Raw genomic sequence first — 25,218 nt, forward strand, 5'->3', positions numbered from 1 at the left:
TTAGGTTCCATCAGTGTTCCGTGTTAAATTTGCAGTAACACCAAAACTGGTGATTCCGTTGGCATCTGAAGTCATGCGTCTTGTGGGTGTTTATGTTCAGTGGCCAGATGTGTCACAGTATCACAGTATGTTAGAGATTGGAAGGGACCTCAAAAGGTCATCTAGTCTAATCCCCCTGCCGGAGCAGGAACACCTAGATAAGGTCACACAGGAATGTGTCCAGGCGGGTTTTGAATGTCTCCAGAGAAGGAGACTCCACAACCCCCCTGGGCAGCCTGTTCCAATGTTCTGTCACCCTCACTGAGAAGAAGTTTCTTCTCAAGTTTAAGTGGAACCTCTTGTGTTCCAGTTTGTACCCATTACCCCTTGTCCTATCATTGTTTGCCACTGAGAAGAGCCTGGCTCCATCCTCGTGTCCATCAGGTTGTCGCGGTGGCATTGAGGGGCTGTGACAAGCAAGCAGCAGGTTTTATGCTCTGCTCCCAGTGCCTTATTTCCCTGCTCTAAGTTAAGCCCGAGCATTCGCAGAGCCGGGCAGGTTTGTGCTTGCGGCAGCAGCGTCTTCCCACGAGATGGTGCTCTGAGCATGTGGTCCCGCAGCCAGATCTTCTGCCGGGCAGGGAGAGGGTCCAGCGGAGGCCACAGGGATGCTCAGGGGTCTGGAGCATCTCTGTTATGAGGAGAGATGGTGGGAGCTGGGCCTGGTTAGTCTGGAGCAGAGCAGATCCCGTCAATGCAGATCAGCGTCTCAGAGGCGGGTGCCAGGAGGATGGTGCCAGACTCTTGTGTGGTGCCCAGCAATAGGATGAGGAGCAGTGGCCATGAACTAAACCACCACAAGTTTCACCTCAACACAAGGAAGAACTTCTTTGCACTGAGTGTGTCAGAGCACTGAACAGGCTGCTCAGGGGGGTTGTGGAGTCTCCCTCTCTGGAGACATCCCAAACCCACCATGGACACGTTCCTGTGTGACCTGCTCTGGGTGGCTGTGCCTTGGCAGCAGTTGGACTGGATGACCTCAAGGTCCCTCCCCACCCTGATGGTTCTGTGATGCTGTGGGCATGTGCTGCTGCAGGCTGGCATCCAGCTGGGCGCTCTCTGGCCCCACTTCTTCCAGTCACTTTGTTGTCAGCCAACAAGTCTAATAGCATGCGTATGTGCTTTTCTGAGCTGGGAGCTCTGTGCTGCAGGTATAGCTGTGATTTGTGCTTCCCAGGGTAACACAACTGTTATAAATGTGTTTTCAAGTGTGTGTTTTGCACAATGTTGAGTCCTAACAGGGAGGCCCCAGCATGGGGTGAGGTGTCTGAGGGAGAACAGAGCTGCTGGAGTTGATGTGCTGTGCCTGAGCACTGTGCTGCAGCAGGGGGGGACTGCAGGCAGCTGCCCTGGGGCTTGGGAGACTCAAGGTGACGTCTCTGCTTTGCAGCAATGCTTCTCCTGTAGCTGGACAAGTTCTTTATGTCTAGAAACAGGAATATGTATAGGTGTGTGCCTCTCTGTTAGAGGCACAAACACTTCCTTTCTCCCATCCTTCTTTGTCACTCCAGGTTGGACACAGGAGCTTGGAGCAAGCTGCTGTAGTGGAAGGTGTCCCTGCCCATGGCAGGGAGTTGGAACTGGATGAGCTTTAAGGTCCCTTCCAACCCAAACCAGTCTGGGCTAAGTCTGAATTCCTAATTCAGTTTAAGTGGTGCCAACCCCCTGTGTATCCCCCAAACCCTCAGTGTGCCCCAAAGCCATTGAGGCTGCATGTTCTGTGCCTCTTGCTGTTCTCCCACAGCAAAGCATCCTCCCATAGCTGGCCTCACCATCCCTCCCATCTCCCTCCCCTCCTTTAATTCCCACTGCCTCCCCAAAGCCTGTGTGAAATGGAATGTCACCATCTGAGCTTGCCCAGCAGTATGGGAATGAAGTGGGCAGGAGAGCAGGGAGCTGGCAGACAGGGAGGCAGTCACTGGGGCTGGAAGTTCCATATGGACATGAGATGTAGGAGATGAACTGGCGTTATCTGGGTGATCTCCCTTTCATAGGCTGTGCTGTGCTTTGGCAGCATGTGCCCTGTCTGTCAGCTCTTGCAGAGGAGGACTCGTTTTGTGTTTTAAAGTGCCATGGCCCATCACTGGGGCTGCAGTGAATACCATTAACCCACAGCTCAAGATGGCACTGGTGTGCTCTGTGCCACTGTGCAGCCGTCAGTGGTGGCAGCCGCTTGCTCTGGTCCTGGAGCTGAGTTGGAGGTTGGTGTGGATGTGCTTGTTTCACATCCTGAGCATCATGAGCCAGGATCCAGTACCCATCCAGGTACTGAATGGAGAAGCACGTTCCTCCACAGGCAAGCATGCAGCAATCCCTCCTCTCCTCACTTCCATCGCTCTGATAAACTTTGCCATTCCATACGTTTTGCAGCATTGAATTTATGCTTCTTTCCCAATTGCTGATGAGAAAGCTGAGCACAGGCTTGGCTGCCTTGGAGAGCTGCATCTGAGATTTCCAGCCTCTTACCTACTGTCCGGGTGCTTTCCTGGCTTGCACAGTACCCCTGTAAAGGGAGATACTTTAGGTTGTGCAGAGCCTAGCACTGTACCAAAGTCAAGGTATGTTCTGCCTAAGCAATTACTTTGATCCCCAAGGCTGGATCTCATCAAAGGCTGAAATCAGGATTGTTTGACAACACCTATTTTCCATTAGCAATGTTGACAGCATTAATTATATTCTGATGCTTTAATTCTTTATTATTGAAATCACACATCAGTGGCAGGCATTGCTTTGCAAGGGGGGGGGATGTTATGCTAATTAGCTGGAGTTAACTGGGTCATCCCACTCAGTGTTTGGCTGTGGGCACAACACTCCAGCTCTTGTACTGGAGTCTCTGGGTCTGCCAAGATTCACTTTAAACAAACATGAGCAAGGCAGGATTTCTGAGCCAGCTTTTTGGGGACTCTTGGGTGCAAGTTATGTGAAAATATTTATGCTTCTTGTATACTGTTTAACGTCTTCCTTGGTTACTAATGGACTGGAAAGGACTTCATTGTCCTCAAGTGATACAAGTACATCATCTCGCTACTTTGCGAAGGCAGAGCGGGAATGTTTATGGGAATCTTCTGCCTTTTCTTTGTCATTATTAACTGTCTTGTGCTCTCTGCTTTGGACGTGGCTGGTGCTTATCTTGGGATTTCTTTTGTTTGCACTGAATTTTAAACATCTCCTCTATATTAGCCCATCACATTGTGGTTTCCTTTGTTCTCACTCCCACAGGTACAGTCCCCACATCACAAAGAATGGAGCAAAAGCTCAGCCTGGCAATCCTGAGGTGAAGATGAAAGGTCCCGAGCCAGTGATCAGCCAGATTATTGACAAGCTGAAACACATCAACCAGGTTTGTTGTGCCAGCAGGGATGGCTCCCGACTGGGTGGTTTCCAAATCACTTTGGCCTTCCCCACGCTGGGTCAGACAACCCGGGGCACTGAGGCATCTCCATCCTCAGCAGCAGGGTATGAAGTGATGCCATCTCAGCCCTGCACTGTACCAGGCTCCCAGCAGTGGCAGGTCCTGATACATGCGCGCTGGCAGGGTTTGTGTCGCATGTGCCCCGTGTCCCCTCTGGTTGGAGGAGTCCCCTTTGGTATTCCTTGTGCCTTGCAGGGAGGGTTACCCATTTCTTTGCTGTATCTCCCTGGGCATCCATTCCCAGTCACTGCTGGGACAAGTTACGTTGAGTGGGGATGTGGCAGAGCTGCATTAGACTCTTCCCACTGCTTCTTTCCCACCGTCTCAGACCTGGCATCCTTGCTGGGACAAGCAGCATCTTGTCTCTCCCCATTGTGCCAGGCCACGTTAAGCCTGTGAACAAGGCTTGCTGCTGCCAAGGGCTTAGGTGGCACCTCGGTGCAGTGTTCAGCTTGCGATTGTTACCCTCCCAGAGCTCTCTGCAGAGAGCCAGCCGAGCTCTGCTCTGCCTCTGGGCTCTGCTGTGCTCTCTGCATCGAGGAGCAACTCAGAGAGGGAATGTTTTCATGGGCTGCTAGCTTGGACCTCTCTGCTTTCCAGGGACAGCACTGGGACCTCACAGGGCAAATACCGGGGTGGTAATGCTGTCTGTTAACACAGCTGCGCTGCCCAGGCTCTCCCAAGAGAGCTCTTACCAGTGGGGACCTTGCAGAGGGCTGCTCCAGCACAAAGCTTTGGGCAGTGATGGGTTCCCCGGGTTAAGCCCAGCTTTGCTTCCCAGCCGGGTGGGCTGCGAGTGCTGCTCGCTCCGAGTTGCTGGCTTAGCGACTTTTCTGCTAACCTCTGCTTTCCTGCTCCACCACTGCCAGGGACTGTTTTCACAGCAGTTCCCAGTTTAACCCCTGTGCCCTGCGACACAGGCACGCCTCATTAGGCACTGTCTGGGAGCGGGATGCAGCCAGGGATGCAGGGTCCTTGGGAGCACCCCGACACGCAGGAGCCGATGTGGGCAGCGCATCCTGCTGTGCCTCCCTGTGCCAAGCTGTGCCATCTGCCAACAGCCCATAATTATTAGGGGGGGGAGAAAAAAAGCATCATCAGCTCCCTATTAAATGGGGTAGAGGGCAGGCTTCAACCTGCAGGTGATAATGATATTTTGCCGTTCACAGTGAGAAAGTCACACTGAACAAAACACGGTTATTAGTGTACTTGAAACTGCTGACATAAAGTGGTTGTGAAATGCTGGCTGCCAGATTGGGTCAAGTTAGGTCTTTGCTGAACAGTTCAGGCTGCTGAGGAGAGGAGATCTGTGGGATGGGAGACCCTGGGTAAACACTGCCGGGCTGAACTCAGCTGTTTGCAGCAGCAGAGTGTCTTTGCCAGCTGCTGCTCGGAGAAAAGCAGTGGTAAAGGGTGAACATGGTCAACTCAGTCACGGCCTTTTCCAGTGCTTCCCTTCCTCGGTGTGCAGCATCGGATTAGAGCGTGCTGGGGGGGGGGGGGCAGGTGAGTTCTTTTGGTTTAAATGGCATAAATGGGAGTCTGAAAGATATCAAACCCTCTTGTAAAGTTGTGTTGGAGAAGGAGGGAGTGTTGAGAATAAAATCAGGAGAGACTAATTTGTGAGAACTAGTTATGAACCCAGCTATTCCTGTGGAGGGTCTGTGGTCCATGGTAAGTGGCTTATACACTGGGAAAGTAACTGCAGAGCTGGGATTTGGGTGTCAGAGCTCAGCATCACACTCATTTTCTTGGCCTACCGAAGCTTTGTGCTCTCCTCCACATCTGGAATGCATCCTGAACACTAAATAGTAGGAAATGTGGAAGGAGCAGCAGCGCTGGCTGAATTACAGTTGTGTTTTTCAGGTGTTGGCTTCAGATCTGGGAAGCAGCAGGGACTTCAGGCTGGGGAGGGGTGAGAATCTCCTCATCCACCAAGCTCAACCCAAGGGGCTTTCAAACATCCAGAATCCTTAGGAGGAAAGAGCATCTTTTCAAGTGTTTGCAGTGCTCAGAGCTGTAAACGGGACTGTGGGACCAGTGAATTATGAATCTAGGACCATGTGATGACTTCTTCCCAGTGTGTGGTGTTGGAGATGCAGCTTGGGTTCTGTGGCTGTGGGTAGGCTCAGGACCCATGCTAGGCGGTGAGATTTTTGTAGGGTTCCATAGCTTTTACTTGTAGGTTTTTGCTAATGTCTGTAATTTGCCAGTGATTTGGCTTCAGTTTATTGCTGGCTGCTCACACTGATGAGAAGTGTGTGCTCTTTTAGCAGTGTACCATGGTTCTGAGCTCACTTGAGTTTGGCAAATATGTTCTGTATGGAAATCCTGCTCACTTATTAGTTCATATCTCCTCCAGCTGAATCTGGGTAAGTGTGCACATATGTGATGGATTCTCATTGAGCTTCTGCAGTTTGAAATGGGAATGGTGTTTGTGCATGGGGACTGAAAGGAGCATAGAAAACCTAATCCAGAGAGAAAGGGAAGTAAAAATGTGCCAGGTCGTATTAGCTTGGTTCAAGCACCTTTTATCAAGCTAAAGTAAACGAATCAGTAAAGCACGAGTAGTGCTGTCTCAAGACAGTGCTTTCAGGATGGGTCCCCCTCACCTTATCAAGGCTCCAGTCTATTTCTGTTTCACACAAACGTGTGGCTGTGCCTGGTGCTATTTTTCATGCCATGTTGGAAGTAAGGGTTATTGGTTTAATTTCTTTTATAACTTCCTCTAGATGCCCACCAAGTTTGGGGTTAAGTTATTTCTGCTGTCTGCCCAGAGGCATGAGCAGCCCATCCATAAATATTAACGTTGTTATCTCAGCTGGGAGGCCAAGGGTCACCTCCAGGAAAATGAGTTGGAATCGGTTCCTGACTTTTATTTCCCAGAGCGGATGGGCTCTGTTTCTAGCTAGAAGGGTTTTCACCCATCCTACGCATGAAACTATATTGAAACTGAAAGGTTATTTGGTATCAGGACAAGGTCTTGCTCAGGTTTTACTGGGACTTGGTAGCATCCGTAGGCAAAAAGCAGGGTGCAAGGTGAACTATTTCCTCTGGTCATTTGAATTTCTTCCCCCCATGGGGGCATTTGAATGGCTGTCAGATGGCGATGAGCTTCAGGTTTTAACATATGCATGGAGATGGGAGACATATGTATGTCCTGGGTGCCCTTCCATGTTGGTGACACCCTATTGATTCTCCTCCTCCAAGAAAGGCTCTGGAGAGCAGACCTGAGTGATGCTGGTGTGAGGATGCAGCAGGGATAGAGACTGCGGGTACCAAATCAGCCAGTGTGACCCCCTTGGTCCTCCCTCCTGTCCCTCTCCATCCCAAGCTGTGCTCTCTGCAGTGCTATGGGGCTCTGACACTGTCACAGCAGATGCTTTGCCCTACCCTTACCTGTTTAAGCCTGTGCCCAGTTCCAGTCCCTTTTTATGCTTAGGAAAATGCTGGTATTTATCACAGGACCATCTCTAGGAGGAAGAGGGCATTTTTGGAAGAAAAGGCAGGGGGAAAACCCCACCAAAAATGAACAATAAAATCCATAAAAGGAAATTTAACTGGGGAAGATGTATCTTTACAAGACTGAAGGGCCTGGAAACATATTGTACATTTCCAGACACTCGAGTTAAGGGCTCATTTAGATTATTTCAGATACACTGGAGTTTGACAGTTCCTTGGTTTCCACATCAAACAATCTGTAATTTATTGCCCCGTATAGGGACTGTGTTTTTATCATATTGCATATTCTCTAGCCAGAAATCTAACTACCATATAAGCTCTTGAAAAAAAGAACCCCTTTGGGGGTTGGAATCCAGGCAATGTGCCTTCCCAGACCCTGAGAAACCCCATTTGATTTATTTCCTTGGAAATAAGGGGAACACACAATTTCTTGGAGCATTACAGCTGTTCCCCAAGCAGGATCTCGCTGCCTTTCTTCACGTGCTTGGTGTAAAGACCCGGGTCCTGTGGCGAGCCCTGTGTGAAAGAGCCTCGTGTCCTTCTTTGTGGGGTTTACAGGGGGATGAGAACAAAACTTAGACCTTTTACAAGGCATAAACCACGGAGCTTTAGCGGCAAGGGAGCAAAAAAGACAAAGGAGGCCCAGAGGTGCAAATGCCCAAAGACAAAGTAGGCTGGAAGCTTACAGAAAAGCAAGCCCTGGTGTTTAAATAGGCGTTTGGAGCTGGTTTGATCAACCCATGTGTCCTATATTTGTTTGTAGGTTTAATGGGCTGTTTCCCTGGGGGCTGGCCGCTGGGAGAGGGCAGGCTGGAGGTCACCCAGAAGTTAATTTGGAAGAAGGCCAAAAGGCCACAACTTGATGGAATCAAATCTAAACAAGATAGGGCTGGGAACAGCGCGGTGCCCTTGTGCCTCAGCCTCTCACAGCTCCTCTGCTCTAAATAGAGTGTGATGGAGCATCAGGGACCGGCGATGGGGGTTTAACCTCACCATGGGCAATGATGCTCAGGGTGGGATCTGGATCCTGCTCATGGCATGCAGGGAACCTGGGAATGGGCTGCCCCAGCAGTGCAGCCGGTGCTGTCTGGGCATGGGGCAGCTCCCAGGGGGAAGATGTGGGGTCCCCAGGAGCTGCTCCACCAGACCCTGTCCCAGGCAGCTCCAAGCAGGGAAAAGAATTGAGTTCATTATGGGAGACCCTGGGGAGCTGGGGAGTTTTCAGGACTGTGTTTCGCCTTCAGCAACCTCCGTGACTTTGAGGGATTTGGTGGGATAGTGTTCCTGTGCCCTGCTAGGCCCTGTGAGCTTTATTACTCCCAATGTATTTCAGCTTCCTGACCAGAAGAAGCGGCATCTTAATGACAAAAACGCACAAGCTGCCAGATTGTTAAACCAAGTGATGCACAACACTTAACACTTGAAAATATAACCCTTCCTTTGCACCAAAACGAGTTGCTTTTTGTTATCTTCCCCCTTTTAAGTTCAGTCAGTTAACACTGCAATGTCTGGAGTGCTGCAGAGATGCAATAGAATTCATCAGGTCCTCAAAAGAAATGTTCGTAAAGACAATAACTACTTGGAAACGCCTTTTGTGAACATTATTAAACAGTTTGTAACAATTAGAATATTAAAACCACACGCTGTTGAAAGCAACCAGACATTGCAATTATTTCTTACTAAGGCTATTAACTAAAATGACAGAAGAGTTTTAGTTTAATGATAAATGCATTTTGGAGTGGATCAGCTAATTCTTCTTTTACTACACCAAATAATCTATAGCTCCACCAAGTCTGGGCCTGGTATTTAAAGATTAACTCCCTCATCCTTCTGAGCCATGCCTCAGCCCTCGGTAACACACCAAGTAAATGCTCTCCCGCTCTGTGTGCAAGTGGCAATTCCAGGATTTTTCCAGGCCAGTTAAATCGGGGGGAATGTGACCCTCTGTAACGAGAACATCGTTAAATTTGAACATATCTGACTGTCAGGTTGCTTTTTAAACCCAACCTCTTCCTTCCTTCTTTGAATCCTAGCATTATAGAATGGTTTGTGTTGGAAGGGACCTTAAAGCTCCTCCAGCCCCAACCCCTGCCACGGGCAGGGACCCCTTCCACTGGAGCAGCTTGCTCCAAGCCCCTGTGTCCAACCTGGCCTTGAACACTGCCAGGGATGGGGCAGCCACAGCTTCTCTGGGCACCCTGTGCCAGCGCCTCAGCACCCTCACAGGGAAGAGCTTCTGCCTTTTATCCAATCTAAACTTCCCCTGTTTCAGTTTTAACCCATTACCCCTTGTCCTGTCCCTACAGTCCCTGAGGAAGAGTCCCTCTCCAGCACCCTTGTAGCCCCCTTCAGACACTGGAAGCTGCTCTGAGGTCTCCACGCAGCTTCTCTTCTCCAGGCTGAACAGCCACAATGGTCTCAACCTGTCCTTATACAGGAGGTGCTCCAGCCCCTGATCATCCTTGTGGCCTCCTCTGGTCTCGCTCCAACAGCTCCATGTTCTTATGTTGAGGACACCAGAACTGCACCCAGTGCTGCAAGTGTGCCCATGGCAGCTATCGCCTGTCAGGACCATACCTGCAAACGCGCCGGCTTTGTTGGGGTTGCTGTGGGAACATGGTATCTGCACGTCACCCACAATGAGGTTTCCTTAGCAGCCAGAGATTAACTGGACCCAGTGTGTTTGTGTGTGTGTGTTTTCAAACAGAGCTGTCACCTGGGCTGAAGTTTCTCTCCTGTTTTACCTTATGGTCTTGCCTGACCCTCCTTCCTTGGAGTTCCCTGGTTCCTGTGGTCTTGTGCAGGAGAAGGGATTCAACTTTGCCCCCGTGGCTTCAGACTCAGCAGGGATCCAAGTGCCTCAGGTGTGTCCTGCAGGGAGCAGACTCCAAACAATGCCGTGGAAATCAGCTGGGAAAAACCCTACCTTTAAAGGGGATTCATTGGCTTTTGTGTCCAAAACATGCAGCTGATGCACAGCGGTGCTTTAAAACAAACACCAGACATCCTGTACCAGCGCTGGAGTTTATCCTGTTGTGGAGGAAACAAACCTGGAGGAATCCTTGTGCAGCAAAACACGGTGGAAGTGGAGCTGTTGATACCAAGTTAACAGTTAATTACAGCTGTTCTGGGCCTTGTTAATCACATCTGCTGTGATTGAGGCTGGTAACTTCATCAGTAGTTGTCTGAGGGAGGTGTCCTCTCTGCTGGTGCCAGTAAAAGCCATGCAGCAATCCCTGCCATTAGTGGGGTCATTGATAGGTTTCTCATTCATGTGGATTTTCGCTCCAAAAGTTGACTTACATCACGTGTGGTCCAGACTGGGAGGGGACTGGCATTCAGGGAGCTGACCTCCATCCTCCAGAGCAGGCCTGGCAGGTAACCTGTGGTCTTCTTGGCCACAGAACAAATCTGATTGCTTTTGTTCCTGAGAAGAAGCCTGGTTAACAATAATAATGATCCTTGTGATTCCAGGCTGGTGCAGCAGCACAGGGATGATGTTCTCAGGGGAAGGGAGGAAAAAGCAGCGCTGGAACCTGATGTGGGTAGGGAGGGCCAGCTCCAGCCAGAGGTCAGAGCTGCCTTCCCAGGCTTTGCTTTGGGAGCATTGCTGGGATGCTTGTGAGATTCCCACTCTATCCCTGGCTGCTCCATGTGCTGGGAAGGTTGGACCTGGGCATTTCTTCAGTGCAATTCTGCCACTTCAAACCATTCTGTCTGCAGTGGGAACAAGATGCGCTTACGGCATTTTCTTCTCCCAGAGGCATTAATGTGTATCTGATCCCCAACACCAGCCAGGCATGGGTAGTGGAGGAGTCCTTCCACATCCTGGCTGCTCAGCCTGCTATGGGTTTGTGTGTATCTTGTATTGAAGGAATGGAAAGCACTCACTGGGTTGGCATCCCTTTGATGGAGAGGGCAGTGTAAGGTGTCCTACTACTGTGTGCAGAAAGACGTTAGCCATCTGGGCTAAAGAAACCTGGAGAGGGGCTTTGGACAAGGGCCTGTAGGCACAGGCCAAGGGGAATGGCTTGAACCTGCCCGAGGGGAGACTGAGATGAGCTCTTAGGCAGAAGCTCTTCCCTGTGAGGGTGCTGAGGCGCTGGCACAGGGTGCCCAGAGAAGCTGTGGCTGCCCCATCCCTGGCAGTGTTCAAGGCCAGGTTGGACACAGGGGCTTGGAGCAACCTGCTCCAGTGGAAGGGGTCCCTGCCCGTGGCAGGGGTTGGAGCTGGAGGAGCTTTGAGGTCCCTTCCAACACAAACCAGGCTGGGATTCTGTGCCCTACACCCCACTGAGCAGCCCTGCTCTGGGAAAGGGTCGCCCATGTTTAGAAAGCATTTGCTTGGCTTGGTGAGGATCCGAGGCTGCCCCTGGTCCCTCTCCTGATGCTCTGTCCCACCTTGATGGAGGCAGTGGGCAATGCAGACGTTGCAGCTTTCATCCCAGCTGTGCTGCTGTCAGAAAGTGCAGGAGGTTTTGTCCATTTTAGGCAGTGAATAATTTGTAATCTCCCTCCTTGTGTTGTACCTGCTGATGAAGCAGATGGCTGGAATCAGGCAGGTTTCTGCTGGCAAACCCGGTCCCCACTCAGTGGCACTGCTTTGACTGCATTGGGGCAGGTGTAAATAACCCTCATGGCTCAGGAGGATTTGCTCAGTTAATGCTGTTGCTCATTAAACTTCTTAGCTTGGTTTTGACACACGACTGATTCCAAAGGCTGACCTGTGTTTTAGTGCTCTTGCCGTTGCAGCACGTGCTGCAAGAGATGGCCATTGCAGCGCATAAAGCTGCGAGCAGACAGGGAAGGTTAGGTTGCAGCAGTATTTATTGCGTGTGCCCTCACTGCACTGCATTGTGAGGGAGCAGTATTTAAAAGCAGCAAATGTGCTTGGCTGGCCTTTCTGAGGACACATGTGAGAAGATGCTGTCTGTGAAGCACAGTCAGCAGTGGAGGTGGGAGGCAGGAGGCAGAGGATGGGTACTGAAGCCATCAAGAAACACTGTGATGGGCAGGAAGTTGTCTTTCTGGCAGGGCTCCTGGAATGCCTCCTGCCTACGAGCAGGGAAGGAGTTTGCTGACCTTTATGTGCAGCTCCTACATGCTGAGGGTGAGACTCTTGTAGGTGTGTTTCGGGGCTTCCTCTGGGAGTGTTGGCTCTCACTGGGGGAGGGTGTAAAGTCACCAGCTTCAAACCTAATTTAAACCCTGAGCAGCTTCAGCTGCTCAGTTGGTGACTGTGGATCTGTGTGGGAGAACCACGCCGGGCAGGGCTCCTCCTGCCTCCAGCTCTGGAGACCTGAGGTTGCAGGATCTGTTTCTGTGGGATGCAGTGTGTATCGGTGATGGGTTTTACTCCAGTGTATGAGCAGTGCCCGTGCTGGAGCCTGAATATTTCCTTATCCAATTCGTATATCCCTCCTAGGTGCCAGTATTGACCCTGGGAACGCTGTGTCTGGGAAGTTAAAGCCTCTCCTGTTTGGGCTTTAGCAAGCAGCAGCCACTCTGAATGCAGAGAAAAGCTGTGACCTTGCCCAGGAGCCAGCCCAGCCGTCAGCCGATCATTGGGGACCATGGAGCTGGAGAGACCCTATCCCAAGATCGCTCCTGGTCTGACCTATCTCAGCTGGATGCCTGTTTAAAGTGCATAAATACCTGTGGCAGCAGAGCCTGGGGCTCAGGTCTCCCTGCTCCAGCTGGGCACCCTCCCCAGCAGCACCAGTCTCATCCTGCCTGCAGATCAGACCCCAGCTCTGCTCTCCATGCAGGAGGGAGCAGTGGCTGTTGGGTGGCAGAGGTGGCCATGGGATGCTGGAAGCCTGTGGCACCCCTCAGCTCCCATGGAGAACATCCAGGGCTCAGCTGGGTACAACCTGCCCCGGTGAGGTGGCCACGGGTCCTTATGGACTGCTCATCCCTTCCTGGCTAACAGGTTTTGGGGGGTGTTTGCCTCCCTCTGCCTGATTGAAGTCTCTGCTGATATCAGTGTCTCAGTAATCAGCCTAGCACTGGGTTTGTCTTGTCTGATAAGAGGTAACTGGCTCATGAGGCAGTTGTTCAGTCCCCTGTGACAGCTCTGTGGAGCTGAGGACGCTCGGCAGAAGTGCTTGACTCAGCTTTTTGGGATCCCAGTGTCTTGGGGTGAAGTGAATGCAGAAGTAAAGGGAGAAAGAGCAGCCCTGAGAGCGCAGAGGGCGATGGGTGCTGCTGCTCAGGCAGGAACCTCTGTTGAAGGCGCACAAAACCACATGGGTGGAGAAGTCCCTCTCTGCTGGGAGCTCTTAGGGAAGAAAGGAGTGGAACATCTCCCTTATGAGGAAAGGCTGAGGGAGCTGGGTCTCTATAGTTTGGAGAAGAGGAGACTGAGGGGTGACCTTATTAGTGTATATAAATATATAAAGGGGGAGTGTCACGAGGATGGAGCCAGGCTCTTCTCAGTGGCAAACAATGATAGGACAAGGGGTAATGGGTACAAACTGGAACACAAGAGGTTCCACTTAAACTTGAGAAGAAACTTCTTCTCAGTGAGGGTGACGGAACACTGGAACAGGCTGCCCAGGGGGGTTGTGGAGTCTTCTCTGGAGACATTCAAAACCCGCCTGGACACGTTCCTGTGTAACCTTATCTAGGTGTTCCTGCTCCGGCAGGGGGATTGGACTAGATGATCTTTTGAGGTCCCTTCCAATCTCTAGCATACTGTGATGCTGTGATACTGTGAAGGGAAGCGGATGGGACAGAGATTTACCTCTCATTTGTGTGGCAGAAGGAGAAGGGGGGAAAAAGATCCTTCCTGCCCAGCCCTGGGCTCGCTGTTTGCTACCTGGTGCCAAGGCCAAGATGTTTGTCTCGCAGGCAGCCGCTGCTGACAGCGGGCGAGCGGCCACGTGTGCCGGAGCCTGAGCCAAGAGGAAGTGTCCCAGGGCTCCAACGCGGGCTGGGTTGAGCCAGGAGGCTGCAGGGACCCACTCGCTGCTGCGTTTCCTGGGCATGCTGGGCTGTGGGGCTTTCTCAGTAGCTGGCTCGAGGTGGTGTGTGAGGGTGCTGAGGCGCTGGCCCAGGGTGCCCAGAGAAGCTGTGGCTGCCCCATCCCTGGCAGTGTTCAAGGCCAGGTTGGACACAGGGGCTTGGAGCAAGCTGCTCCAGTGGAAGGGGTCCCTGCCCGTGGCAGGGGTTGGGGCTGGAGGAGCTTTGAGGTCCCTTCAACCCAATCCATTCTATGATGCTTACATGTCCTCCAAGACACTCTTGCATTCAGGGCACCTTCCTTCTAAGCCATCCCTGCTCAGATGCCTGAAGGATGTGATGGCAGTGAGGTGGTTGATTGCTCCACCTCTACCCATGTTGTCTTCTTTTTCCTTGTGCTCCCATTTTGCTTGTTGTCTCATGTTTTACCTTTGGTGACGTGTGCTTTGGGCCTTCCTGAGCGGTGTTTGGGTGGCAGAGCAGGGCTCTGCTCCAACAGAAAGGAACAAAATATGGAAAATATGGATAACAGCATTGATGGGTCCTGGCCCATGTAGGCTCCCACCCCCCTCCTTCACTCATCTGCCAACACCCCAGGGGTGGCTGCTTGACAAGCGGAGAGATGGGTCTAGGTTCTCCTGTCTGGGGACGCAGAGCAGATGGAAAGGAGAGGAGACAGCAGCTGGGGCTGCTGGTAGGTGGCTGAGAAACTGTGGGGAGAAGGAGCAGGGATACAGTGCCAGTGAGGAAATGGGGTGGAAAGGGGTCAAGGCAAAGACAGGCCTTGCAGGTAGCAAGGAAGGGAGCATCTTTACCATGCCTTTTCCACCATCACCAGGCGTGGATGTACCTGGTGGGGATAGCTCTTCTGGTGACTTTCTTGGTTTAGTGGTTTGATCAATGATGGGTTTAACTGGCTTTTGGCATTTGAGGGGTGTCTGTGTTTGATGGAGGTGGATGGTGGTGTAGGAAGAGACGCTGAAGGACTGGTGATCGTTTGGTCTCAGAAATGCAAAGGAGGAGAAGGAGCTGTAGCAGCTCAGAGAACAGCAGTGTTTCTCCAGCATCAGCATGGCTGTGGGGCTTAGGGGGCGAGCCACAAGCAGATGGGGACTGCCCAGGTCCCCAGCCCTGCTTGGCACCCACCTCGGCCTATTCCTTCCTACCACGGCACAAAGCCAAGCCAGAAATAGCTGCGGGGTGGAAGGGGAAGGAACTGGCTCTAAGGTGAAGGAGCTGATCCGAAAGCTCGATTAATCTCTTTTTCGCATGTGCCCTGTGATGAATGAGCATTTGTTCGGGTCGGGGAAGTGACACTCCCCTGCCTGGGGACAGCGGCAGGAGCCGTCCCTCTGCCTGCACCGTGCCGGGGAGGGCTTAACCTCTGTGTCCACATCCACATCCTGTCCCGGGCATCGGCCTCCTGTCGCCAGAGCAGAGCGATTCATAACGGCCTGGCAGCCCCTTCTGCTGCTGAGGGAGATTTACTGGCCAGGGCAGGCTCGTTTTAATTACTGCCAGCACTGAGGGGTCTTTATCTGTCTTCCTTTACTCACTGGGATGGTGTCAGTTTTGATAGCTAATCTGGAATTAAGCTGATGATCCCTGAAGTAGGGCCACCCTTGGGCCAATAATTCACTGCTGTCACCAGCTCCTTTGTGCTATCCAGGGAGTGACCAGGAAAACTGATTTACTGGCAGCCGAGAGCATCTCCTCTGGAGTTTGTGAAGAAGTAAAGGGGGTCCTGCTGTGCTGGTAGACCCCGAGAGATGCACAGGAAGGACTTTTCCTGCTCCAGGAGATGGTATTATGAGTGCCAAGAGCAGTTCCAGTGCCTAAAGGGGCTCCAGGAAACCTGGAGAGGGGCTTTGGACAAGGGCCTGTAGGGACAGGCCAAGGGGAATGGCTTGAACCTGCCCGAGGGGAGACTGAGATGAGCTCTTAGGCAGAAGCTCTTCCCTGTGAGGGTGCTGAGGCGCTGGCACAGGGTGCCCAGAGAAGCTGTGGCTGCCCCATCCCTGGCAGTGTTCAAGGCCAGGTTGGACACAGGGGCTTGGAGCAAGCTGCTCCAGTGGAAGGGGTCCCTGCCCGTGGCAGGGGTTGGAGCTGGAGGAGCTTTAAGGGCCCTTCCAACCCAAACCAGGCTGGGGTTCTGTGGTTCACTCCTTTGGTCACCCTTTGCCATGGGCTGTTGTGGAGCCCCAGAGCAGGAGTGACCCCAGACTGGTGCATGGGGAGCACATCCTTGGGTGATTCCTTGCTCATAGAAGGTAGAAGGTGCTACCTGGGCTTGGTCTGATGAGTGCAGCTTCAGCAGTACAAAACCTGTGATGTCTCCAGCCTCAGCACAGGAACGTGCAGGATTTGCCTTTAGAGCAGCTGATAAAACAGCTGACGTGCCCAATTCGTTGTTTTTCCAAGCACTGAAATGACTTTTCCAGCTCCAAAGCCTGCTCCTACTTTATTAAGATCTGATTAGCGATCACTCCTTGTTGTGCTGAGCTTGAAACCAGAGTACAATTAGGAACAGGTTTCTTCTCTGCCACGTCTTGTGCTGCCAAGGTGCATGCAAGTAGAAGGGCTGTACGGAAACCACAATATGGGTGTCCTTGTGCCAAAATGGGCTCGTCTGTCCTTGGGCTAATGTAGTGGTCAGAAGGGCAGTGATGAAAGGGCTCACGTGTGTACAGAGAGAAGTACAGCTCCCGGTATTTACAGATACTTTTAGAAGTCTCAAATCTCCTCATTTTCAAATGATGTTTGATGCTTGGTGCCAGGAACATTGAGTTTTTCTGTAATAGGCATTGTAATTGTGGCTGCTCAAGAGGGGGAAAGTTCTCAGGTAATGGTGCTGTTGATGTTGCAGAGGGCTTCTGCCAGGGCATGGTCCTGTGCACCAAGGCCCCTGTTCAGAGGCAGCATCAATCAGAGCTGGGTGATAGGGAAGCCGAGTGGACAGCACCGGTGAATCCCATTGTAAGGGTTGCTTAAATAATATAGTATTTGCTAATAAAAGATAACTTTTTCCATGCTATTTCCAGCGCTCATAAGCAGAGGAAGTGGAGAGAATCGATTCTGCTGTTGCATGCTTGTGTGTGATCAGGCCACAAAATTCAAACCACATGAGTTTGCCCGGAGTCCCCAGCTTCAGCCTTTTCCAGTGGGTTCCTTTCCCCCGTTCTTGCCTGTGATCAGATAATGACCTTTGTGAGCAAACCAGCCCCAGCTGTATTTCATAATGGGAATATACTTCTGTACAGTGTAATGAGCTGTTAACAGGCAACAGCATCGTGTGAAAATCTGCACGTCTCCCATGATACTGCCCTCATTTAAAAGCCACCCATAAATTACTCAGTGTTGCAGATTTCAAGGTCAGGATTGCCATAAGAGCTAGGGGTTTTCTCCCCCCAAATCCAATGCTTTCAGCAGGAGGGAATTTAAAACAGAAAAACCTGACCTGTCAGGAGCCAGTGGGGTCTGTGTCAGGTACCTGGGTGCATGTGACCGGAGCAGGCGGCTTGTGTAAGCAAGGGAAATAACACCTTTGCTCCTCTCAAATTCCTTCTTGCCAAGGCTCCTGAAGAAAGGCATCCCAAGTGTTGTGGACAGTCATTTTGGTGAGTTTGGTTGAGTTTTGAGGGGTTTCTAGCAGAGCCAGGGACTGGGTTTTATGGCTGGGTTGAGTTCCCAACTCAGCCTTGCAGCCCAACTCAGCATCCCTTCAAGATGCCAAACAGCACATGGACACACGGCCGCGGATCCGGGGGAGTTTCTGCACTAAGGCTCTTTTTCTGCTGGGTGGGAATATTGGATTATTAAGCATATTGACGATTATTTTAGCTTCAGGTTCAGTCTCCAGCCTCTCCAGCTTTTTAGGTTTGATCGTATTCCAGAGGCTTACTAAAAACATGCGAGGAATTTCAGCAAAACTCTATGGAACACTTCTTGTTAAATTCTTTCAGTCAGGCAAGCTGAACTAAATGGCAGCTCTGCCCACCAAAGGATCACAAATATCACGCAGCCTGCCCCCCTAAACTCATGCAGGAATTAAATCCTTTTCTAAAAGTCTTCTGTTCCCCATTAATAATCTGTTTGCCTGTTCTCTTTACTTCGAGTATGTTGAAAAGTAACTTTACTTTTAACTATGTTGAAAAGGAGGATTTCTGCCCTAAAGGAGCACAGTGCTCGTAGCTCACTGTGGATATTCAATCTGAATTTGTGGGCTCGGGTTTGGGTCTTGCTCACATTGATATTTGCAATACCATGGGTGTAGTCTCTGGAATGAGAAAACAGCTCTTAAACGACAGTCCAAGAAACACAACGTTGGTTTCTTGTCAGAGACAGGAGATTAATGATGAAAAGTGTGTAGCAGCTCTCACTGTTTATGTTAAAATTGGGAAAACAAGCCCAGGTGGCTGGTGGGATGGTGAGCTCGGAGTCAAGTGGTTGTAAAGAATGAGGAGTGATAAAGATTTCAACATACAGTGGCCCCGTCCAAATCCAGCTGAGTCATCCCCCCACGTTGCTGCATCTGTTTTTGTCTGGTCACTGCATGGTTATGAATAATGGTGTAAATCATGCTGGGATGCCCTGGGGGGCTTCGCTTGCAGAAAGGCTCCGAGCACCGTTCCTGTCTGCCTTGGGTTTTAAGCTGTAGGGAGACTGCAGGACAAGCCAAGCAACGCAGATGTGTATGGACACCAGCCAGGATGGCCTGGGGTCCCTCGGACCGATCCCCTGATGGCTGATGTGGCAGCAGAGGTACCATGGCACTGCCCACGCTACTTGGGTGGAAATAAAAGCTATAAGGGAGATCTTGGAGCAGCTCCAGTGCCTAAAGGGGCTACAAGAAGCCTGGAGAGGGGCTTTGGACAAGGGCCTGTAGGGCCAGGCCAAGGGGAATGGCTTTAACCTGCCCGAGGGGAGACTGAGCTGAGCTCTTAGGCAGAAGCTCTTCCCTGTGAGGATGCTGAGGCGCTGGCCCAGGGTGCCCAGAGAAGCTGTGGCTGCCCCATCCCTGGCAGTGTTCAAGGCCAGGTTGGACACAGGGGCTTGGAGCAAGCTGCTCCAGTGGAAGGTGTCCCTGCCCGTGGCAGGGGTTGGAGCTGGAGGAGCTTTGAGGTCCCTTCCAACCCAAACCAGGCTGGGGTTGTGTGATTTTACACAAACATAAAATAGCATAGCCGAGCCATTGGAGCTTGTAGTCAGGAGCAAAGGAAGTTTCGTGCTATAGTGGTTGTGGAGATGGGAGATGCATGCCCTGCAGACACCTCAGAGACGTGTGCGTGCACTCGGACTCCCACAATTAGTGCTGTAGTTTACATCGGGTACATTACAGTGTATTTTTGCCATTATGGTTTAGCAAAGAGTAGAAGATACAACTGTAAATTCTTACGGCTGGATGAACTGTGATTAAGTTAAAGTTATCTCTCTTGCATACTACTTTAGTGATCACCAGACTATGTATTTTCCAGCCTCTTACCATAGGCTTTAAACCACAGGACATGAATAAACGGTAATGTTAGGGTACAGTCAGCTCTGCTTGCTATTTAAGGACGGGCAATCTTATGTTCAGTCCACCAAACATCATTCCATAAAGCATGCAGACCATCAGGGAGGTTGTATAATGGTCGATGTGCAGGACTGTGGCTGCTGCTGCAGCCAAAGTTGAGGCTTCCAGCAGCATTCCTGGGTCTGAAAGCACCACCGGAGCGGGGTGGGATTTGCACCCACACCAGGTCTCCTGCTAACGGTGCCAATAGGTTTTGTGTCACAGGCTTCACTTCTCCCAGAGCCAATTGAACCTCCCTGTGGTTGTCAGTAGCCGGAGAGCGTGTGGCCAAGGATGGAGCCTTGTCCTGGAAAAAGAAGGAGCAACTTGGCACAGGGATGTCACGTTCACTCCATCTCAAGTTGGGGCCCATGTGGCATTTCTCAGACAGTTCCTGTTTTATTGTTTCTACAAAGTGGGAGAAATGAAGCTGCTAATTTATGGCATGCCAAGAAAAAAGTAGTAACACAAGAAATGCTCAGTAACTTTAATGCTGGAGGACACACAATTGAAAAATCCTGATTTTCCCTCACCACCCGCTGAGTTTATTAAAGCTGAAAATATCCCAAAGCTTAATTCTCTCTGCCAGAAAGTTGTTCTGCTGCTTTGGGTATGGAATGAAAGTTGTGCTGCTGAGCTGCACAGTGGGGTCCCGGCTGGCTTGCTTCATGCCTTGGATACAGAGGAGTGAGCATCTTGCAGAGCATCCTGCAGAGGAGTGAGCATCCTGCTGCTGACTGGCTGTGGTCCACTTCCACCCTGACAGGCTTGGTTTTAGAGCAGTGGTGCAGTGGGTCAATGAGTTTGAACTGGTGCTGTGAACAGGGAAGAGCTTCCTCCTTAGATCTAACCTGAACTTGTCCTGTTTCAGTTTGAACCCCTCATCCCTTGTCCTGTTGCTCCAGCCCCTGATGACGAGTTCCTCTCCAGCATCCTTGTAGCCCCCTTCAGACACTGGAAGCTGCTCTGAGGTCTCCACGCCGCTTCTCTTCTCCAGGCTGAGCAGCCCCAATGTTCTCAGCCTGGCTCCATGCGAGAGCTGCTCCAGCCCCTGAGCATCCTCGTGGCCCTCTGACTTTTGGGGAGCTGAGCTGTGTTTTACTCCCTACCACGGGTGCAGGACCCAGCGTGGTTGTCGCGCACGCCATGAAGTTTGCCACATTGTTTGCCGCAGGCAGGGAACCCAAAGGGGTCTCACATCCAGCCATTTGGTTTTCATTATGTTATGCTCCTCTAATATAAACACTGAGGTATGTGGACATTGCCGTGGACAGGGCGAGCCAGATGCCAAAAGCATTCCTCTGAGGCTGTATAAACTTCAGCAGCTAAAGACTGGAGAAACTCTTTTCTAAGGCTAATAGTTTAAAAATACAACCTAGATTCCAGATATTAAAGAATGCCTTGAAAGGCACGGGTACTGCTGTGAGAGATGGAACTCCCTAATCCCTGGACTATGTGGAAAGCTCCCATTTTGCAATGTCTGTTCTTCCTTATCCTTTTCATTATTCAGGAGTTTTTTCCATGCTGAGATTAAATTCAAGAAGGTTTTTAATAGCAGAGTGGTAGTGAGAGAAATTTTCACCATATATTAACTGCCTGACTCACGCTTTTCCAAGTGGAGCTGGGTTTATGATGAAATAGCTGCCTGCTTTCAGCAACAGCACAATGGGAAAAGGCAGCGGGAAGAGGGAGCTGATGCCTTCAGACGTGCCTAATCCCTCTATATGCTGTGAAGGGGCAGCGTGGGGAGCTCCCACCCGTGTTTCCTCTTGCCACTGTGTTTTGCCCCATCTGGCCTATCTTTGGACATGTGTTCTATAGCCAGCTCCAGAGCTTTGGCAGCGCTGGGGTCTCACAGGCTGGTAGAGGTGCTCCAGCTCATGCAGTGCTTGCAGAGCAGAAACCAAAAGGCAGAGTTACTCAATGGGGTTTTTCTTACTCCTTTTGTTTCTTCCATTGTGGTTTTGTGTGCAACTTTGTCTGTGAATGAACCTGAGCTCATCAGTGCTTTGGCATGTGGAGCACCATGCGGTCCTATCCCACTGTCCTGGCTCCACTGAACCCCTCTTGTCACGCAATCGTAGGGATGAAGCGGGAGGGGAGGTGGATGGAGGCTGTTGAATGACCGTGGCACCTCTTGTCTTTCAGCTGCTCAAAGGGATGGCTTTGCCTCGCAGAAAAGCTCTAGGCAAAAGCTCAGAGAAGGAGGAGGAGGAGGAGAGTGGAGACTGCGATGATGAAGATGACTGTGGCGGAGGCTCTGGGGATGGAGAACTGCGAGTGAGGAACCAGCTCCGGTTCTTAGCAGGTGATGGGGATGGTGGTTCCGCAGTGGCTGCCCCGCTGTGGGCTGTAGGTCTTGGTGATGGTGCGGGGAGCTGCTCTCTGGGATCTGCTCAGTGCACGCACCACCGATGCCAAGGCCCAGAGGCTGTTGATGCCCAGTGTTGTGCTGGAGAACAAACGCTGCTGGTTTTCCAGGTTGGTTTTGCAGGGCTGTGTTGAGGGCAATGTTGAGGGCAACCCATGGCAGAGGGTTTGAGACAGGTTGCAAACCTACAAACCATCTTCTCTCCTTCCCATGGCTGCCCTCCTTCATGGGCTTAGAGATGAGCTTTTCATCTTTCTGGAGGGCATCAGAAAGGTGTAACGATTGTTTGACTGTAGCCATGGTTGTTTCAGATCCAGGCTTTAGAAACCTGTGGTCATTTTTTACAGATGACAAAGGCTCATTTTACAGATTTAGGTACTCGGCAGCGTTCAAGGCCAGGTTGGACACAGGGGCTTGGAGCAAGCTGCTCCAGTGGAAGGGGTCCCTGCCCGTGGCAGGGGTTGGAGCTGGAGGAGCTTTAAGGTCTCTTGCAACCCAAGCCGTTGTGTGGTTCTATTATTCTATGGCTACACTATTAGTAAGGTAATCCCTGGTTACCCATCGGGAGAAGAAAGCGAAGGACCGGTTGTGACTTGGGCCGTCACACGTGCTCTTGGTGTGTGCCTTCTCCCTGACCCACCAACCACTGTCACCATACTCCAGGCTCTGGAAATCTCAGCAGCAGCAGCAGCATCTTGCTCACATGAGCAAGCCTGGGCTGTGAGAGGCTGTGTCCATCATGGATGAGCGGGATCTGCTGGATGTGGGTCTGCAGGGGGAGGCCTGACCCAATTAAAGCTGCTACACCGGGCTCTTCAAGAGACCAGACAACTGAATCTGGATAAAATCAGCTTTACAGCTTTGAAGTTTAAGAGGCAAATTTGGGCTCTTAAACGAAGCACAGATGTTTATAAATTCCCTTCCATTGGTCTGGGATAATTAAAATATCCTTAATGAAGTGAGAGGTGAAATATTAAATGCCAGTTTCATATCGAAGATTATTTACACATTATGTAAAATATATCAAATACATATATTCAAATATTGGGTAAGGGAAAGAAAATACTTTTTGAGTCCTCCAATTCAGGTCTGAAATAGAAATATAGAGTTCAGAGAAGGATAAAATGTACTTTATTTCATCCAAAAGCTAAATATCAAAGTGTATGTTAAAGAGATACAGGTGATCCACAGCATCCTGAGTCGAGAGCAGAGATACGTGTTTCATTTTCCATGATCTCTGTGTCGCACCTTTCTGCTGTTTTAAATGTGTTTCTGATTCCTCTTATAGCCTTGTCTAGAATACCATCGGTGATCTGTGAAGCCAGGTCTGTAATCCCTTCTGCCTTTTTCTGTCTCTGTAGCCTCATTTAATCACTGTATTGATCTCCCCACCAACCGGCCTGTCTAGCGATTTAGACCTCTCTTGTCACTGCAGTATGTGAACATGTAGTAAGGAAAAAGGACTTTCTCTCCTGGGAGGGTGTTTACTATGGATGGGTAAATATTAACCTGAAAGCAGCAGTGCCTTTGGGGCGTTGTGTTCCTGGCAGGTTCCTGTGCTCCTTTCAGGTTCCTGAGAGCAGGAGGTTTGTCCAACACAGCTTTTAGGCACTGCCTGGCCTCAGAGGACAAGAGCTGTGCCATGGAGACAGCCAGGGAGACTTTGTGGTGCTTCCTCACTTGCCCATGCCATAAGGCTCTGCTTTCATGTCTTGCTTTAGAGCGGAAAGGCAAAGCTGATCTGACAGTGACAGAATCCTATTCGGTTGGTATTGGATATAAGCTGCGAATCTGCTCAAGTTTTATGTTGGAAACCAGCCCAGGAAAAGTTGCTGATGGTGTGGAAATCCTCACTTTCAACATTGTTGAGGATGAGGTCTCTTTTTACTTTAAAAGGATAGTTTTCAATTAAGGTTTTTTTCCCATCATATCATGTCATAGCACGAAATAAAAGGGGACCAGAAACCACTCCGCAGCTCCCCCCTCCCCTTCCCACATAGTCTAAATTTTAGGCTCGCATGCTGGTTTGAAAGGATGCCAGGCTGGGAAATCTGGAAAGAGTTTGCAAAATGAACTTTTACGTTTAGTGTGGCTTTATCTCTCTCTTTCCCAAGGTAGTTACTCAGTAATAGAGGCAGCAGCAAGGACTGGGAGTGGCTGGGGTTGAGTGGCTGCTTCCCTGGGTTTATCCGTACTGGATGCTCTGCGGCATTAAGGCAGGAACACCGCTGGATGGATGTGTCATAGTGCAGTGGTGAAACCCCCAAACCCCCTCTGAGTGTGTTTGAGTGCCTCTGCCAACCCTCAAAGGTTTGCAGTTGGGGAACACAGTTTGGGTGCTTTGCTTTCCTGTTCTTAGTGGCTTTGTTCAGCTTGGTCCTCTGATGGGGAGGTGTCCTCCTTTACAAAGGGTTTCCCAAGCCTTGCAGTTGGACTTGGTGGTGCCCTGATGAGGAGGAGAGGTGTCTGCATTGAGGTGGCAATGAGCTTGGTTGGCAGAGTTTGCCACCTTGGAGGTCTTTGCATCCCTTGGATGCAGTGGGCATTGCTCCTGCTCCCTGGTGTAGGTGCTAACTGCGAGCAGCTGCTCCCTCCTGCCCTCGCTGAGATGTCCCCTCGAAGGTCTTGAAAATGTAGAGATGAAAAAGAGCAAAAGAAAGGAAAAAGTCAATCTCAAACACAGCCTACCTGTGATTTATCACCTGTGGTATAAAATGTAACCTTTGTTTCCTATTTCTAATGAGCCTGTAATAACTGGACAGTCAACTTAAACTTTAATGATTTAAACATACTTGTAAACTGTCAAGTACCAAGTTTGTGAGTGACTATAAACATATGGTGGTGAGCCCTATATGCTAATAAATTCATTATTACATTGCCCCAGTGGGAAACACAGAGATGGCAGGCTTTTTTTTCTGATAGGTCTTTTATTGTTTGTCACATCTGCAATGCATTAAGGATTTTGAAGGCAGATAATGTTTGTTATAAGGGGAGGCTACTGCAAAGCTCCCAGCTCAGAGAAGAGCACATCCTGTTTGTCAATGGAGCACCCGGATCCTGCAGCTCTAAAAATAGAGCTGTGTCCATCCATCCACACAGAGATATTTTTGCCACACCGATGGCAATTCATGCCTGGGAAGAAATGATAGCATTTCCCCCCAAATAGTGAATCAGTGCAAATGTATTCCATGTTGCTTGTCCTGCATCGGGCACCCAAAGCAAAGAGCTATGGATGGCTGGCACTTCCCTGCCACCTCAGCCAACCACCCATGAATTAGCTCAGCTCTGTTTTCACTCAGATGCCACTTACAACCAACAAGCTTATTGCCAGGAAGGCTGAAAATGAAGCTGGAGAGGCTCCTGTGCTGGGTGGATGGCTCTAGCAGGCACTGGGGTTAAGGAGATGCAGGCTTTTTTGGG

General features: G+C 50.6%; 1 protein-coding gene across 1 annotated transcript in view; it reads left to right on the forward strand.

The window, feature by feature from the left end:
• GPC3 (glypican 3) overlaps positions 1–25,218 on the forward strand; it is a gene marked incomplete at both ends in the record, with an annotated part of 144,239 nt that overhangs the window by 91,198 nt on the left and 27,823 nt on the right. The window contains 2 exons of the mRNA XM_080624486.1: positions 3,259–3,379; positions 21,576–21,735. Of these exons, the coding sequence (XP_080480612.1) occupies positions 3,259–3,379; positions 21,576–21,735 (281 nt within the window). The remainder of the gene's footprint in view (positions 1–3,258; positions 3,380–21,575; positions 21,736–25,218) is intronic.

This window comes from Psittacula echo, assembly GCF_963264785.1.
Source record: "Psittacula echo genome assembly, chromosome: 8".
Classification (NCBI taxonomy): domain Eukaryota; kingdom Metazoa; phylum Chordata; class Aves; order Psittaciformes; family Psittacidae; genus Psittacula; species Psittacula echo.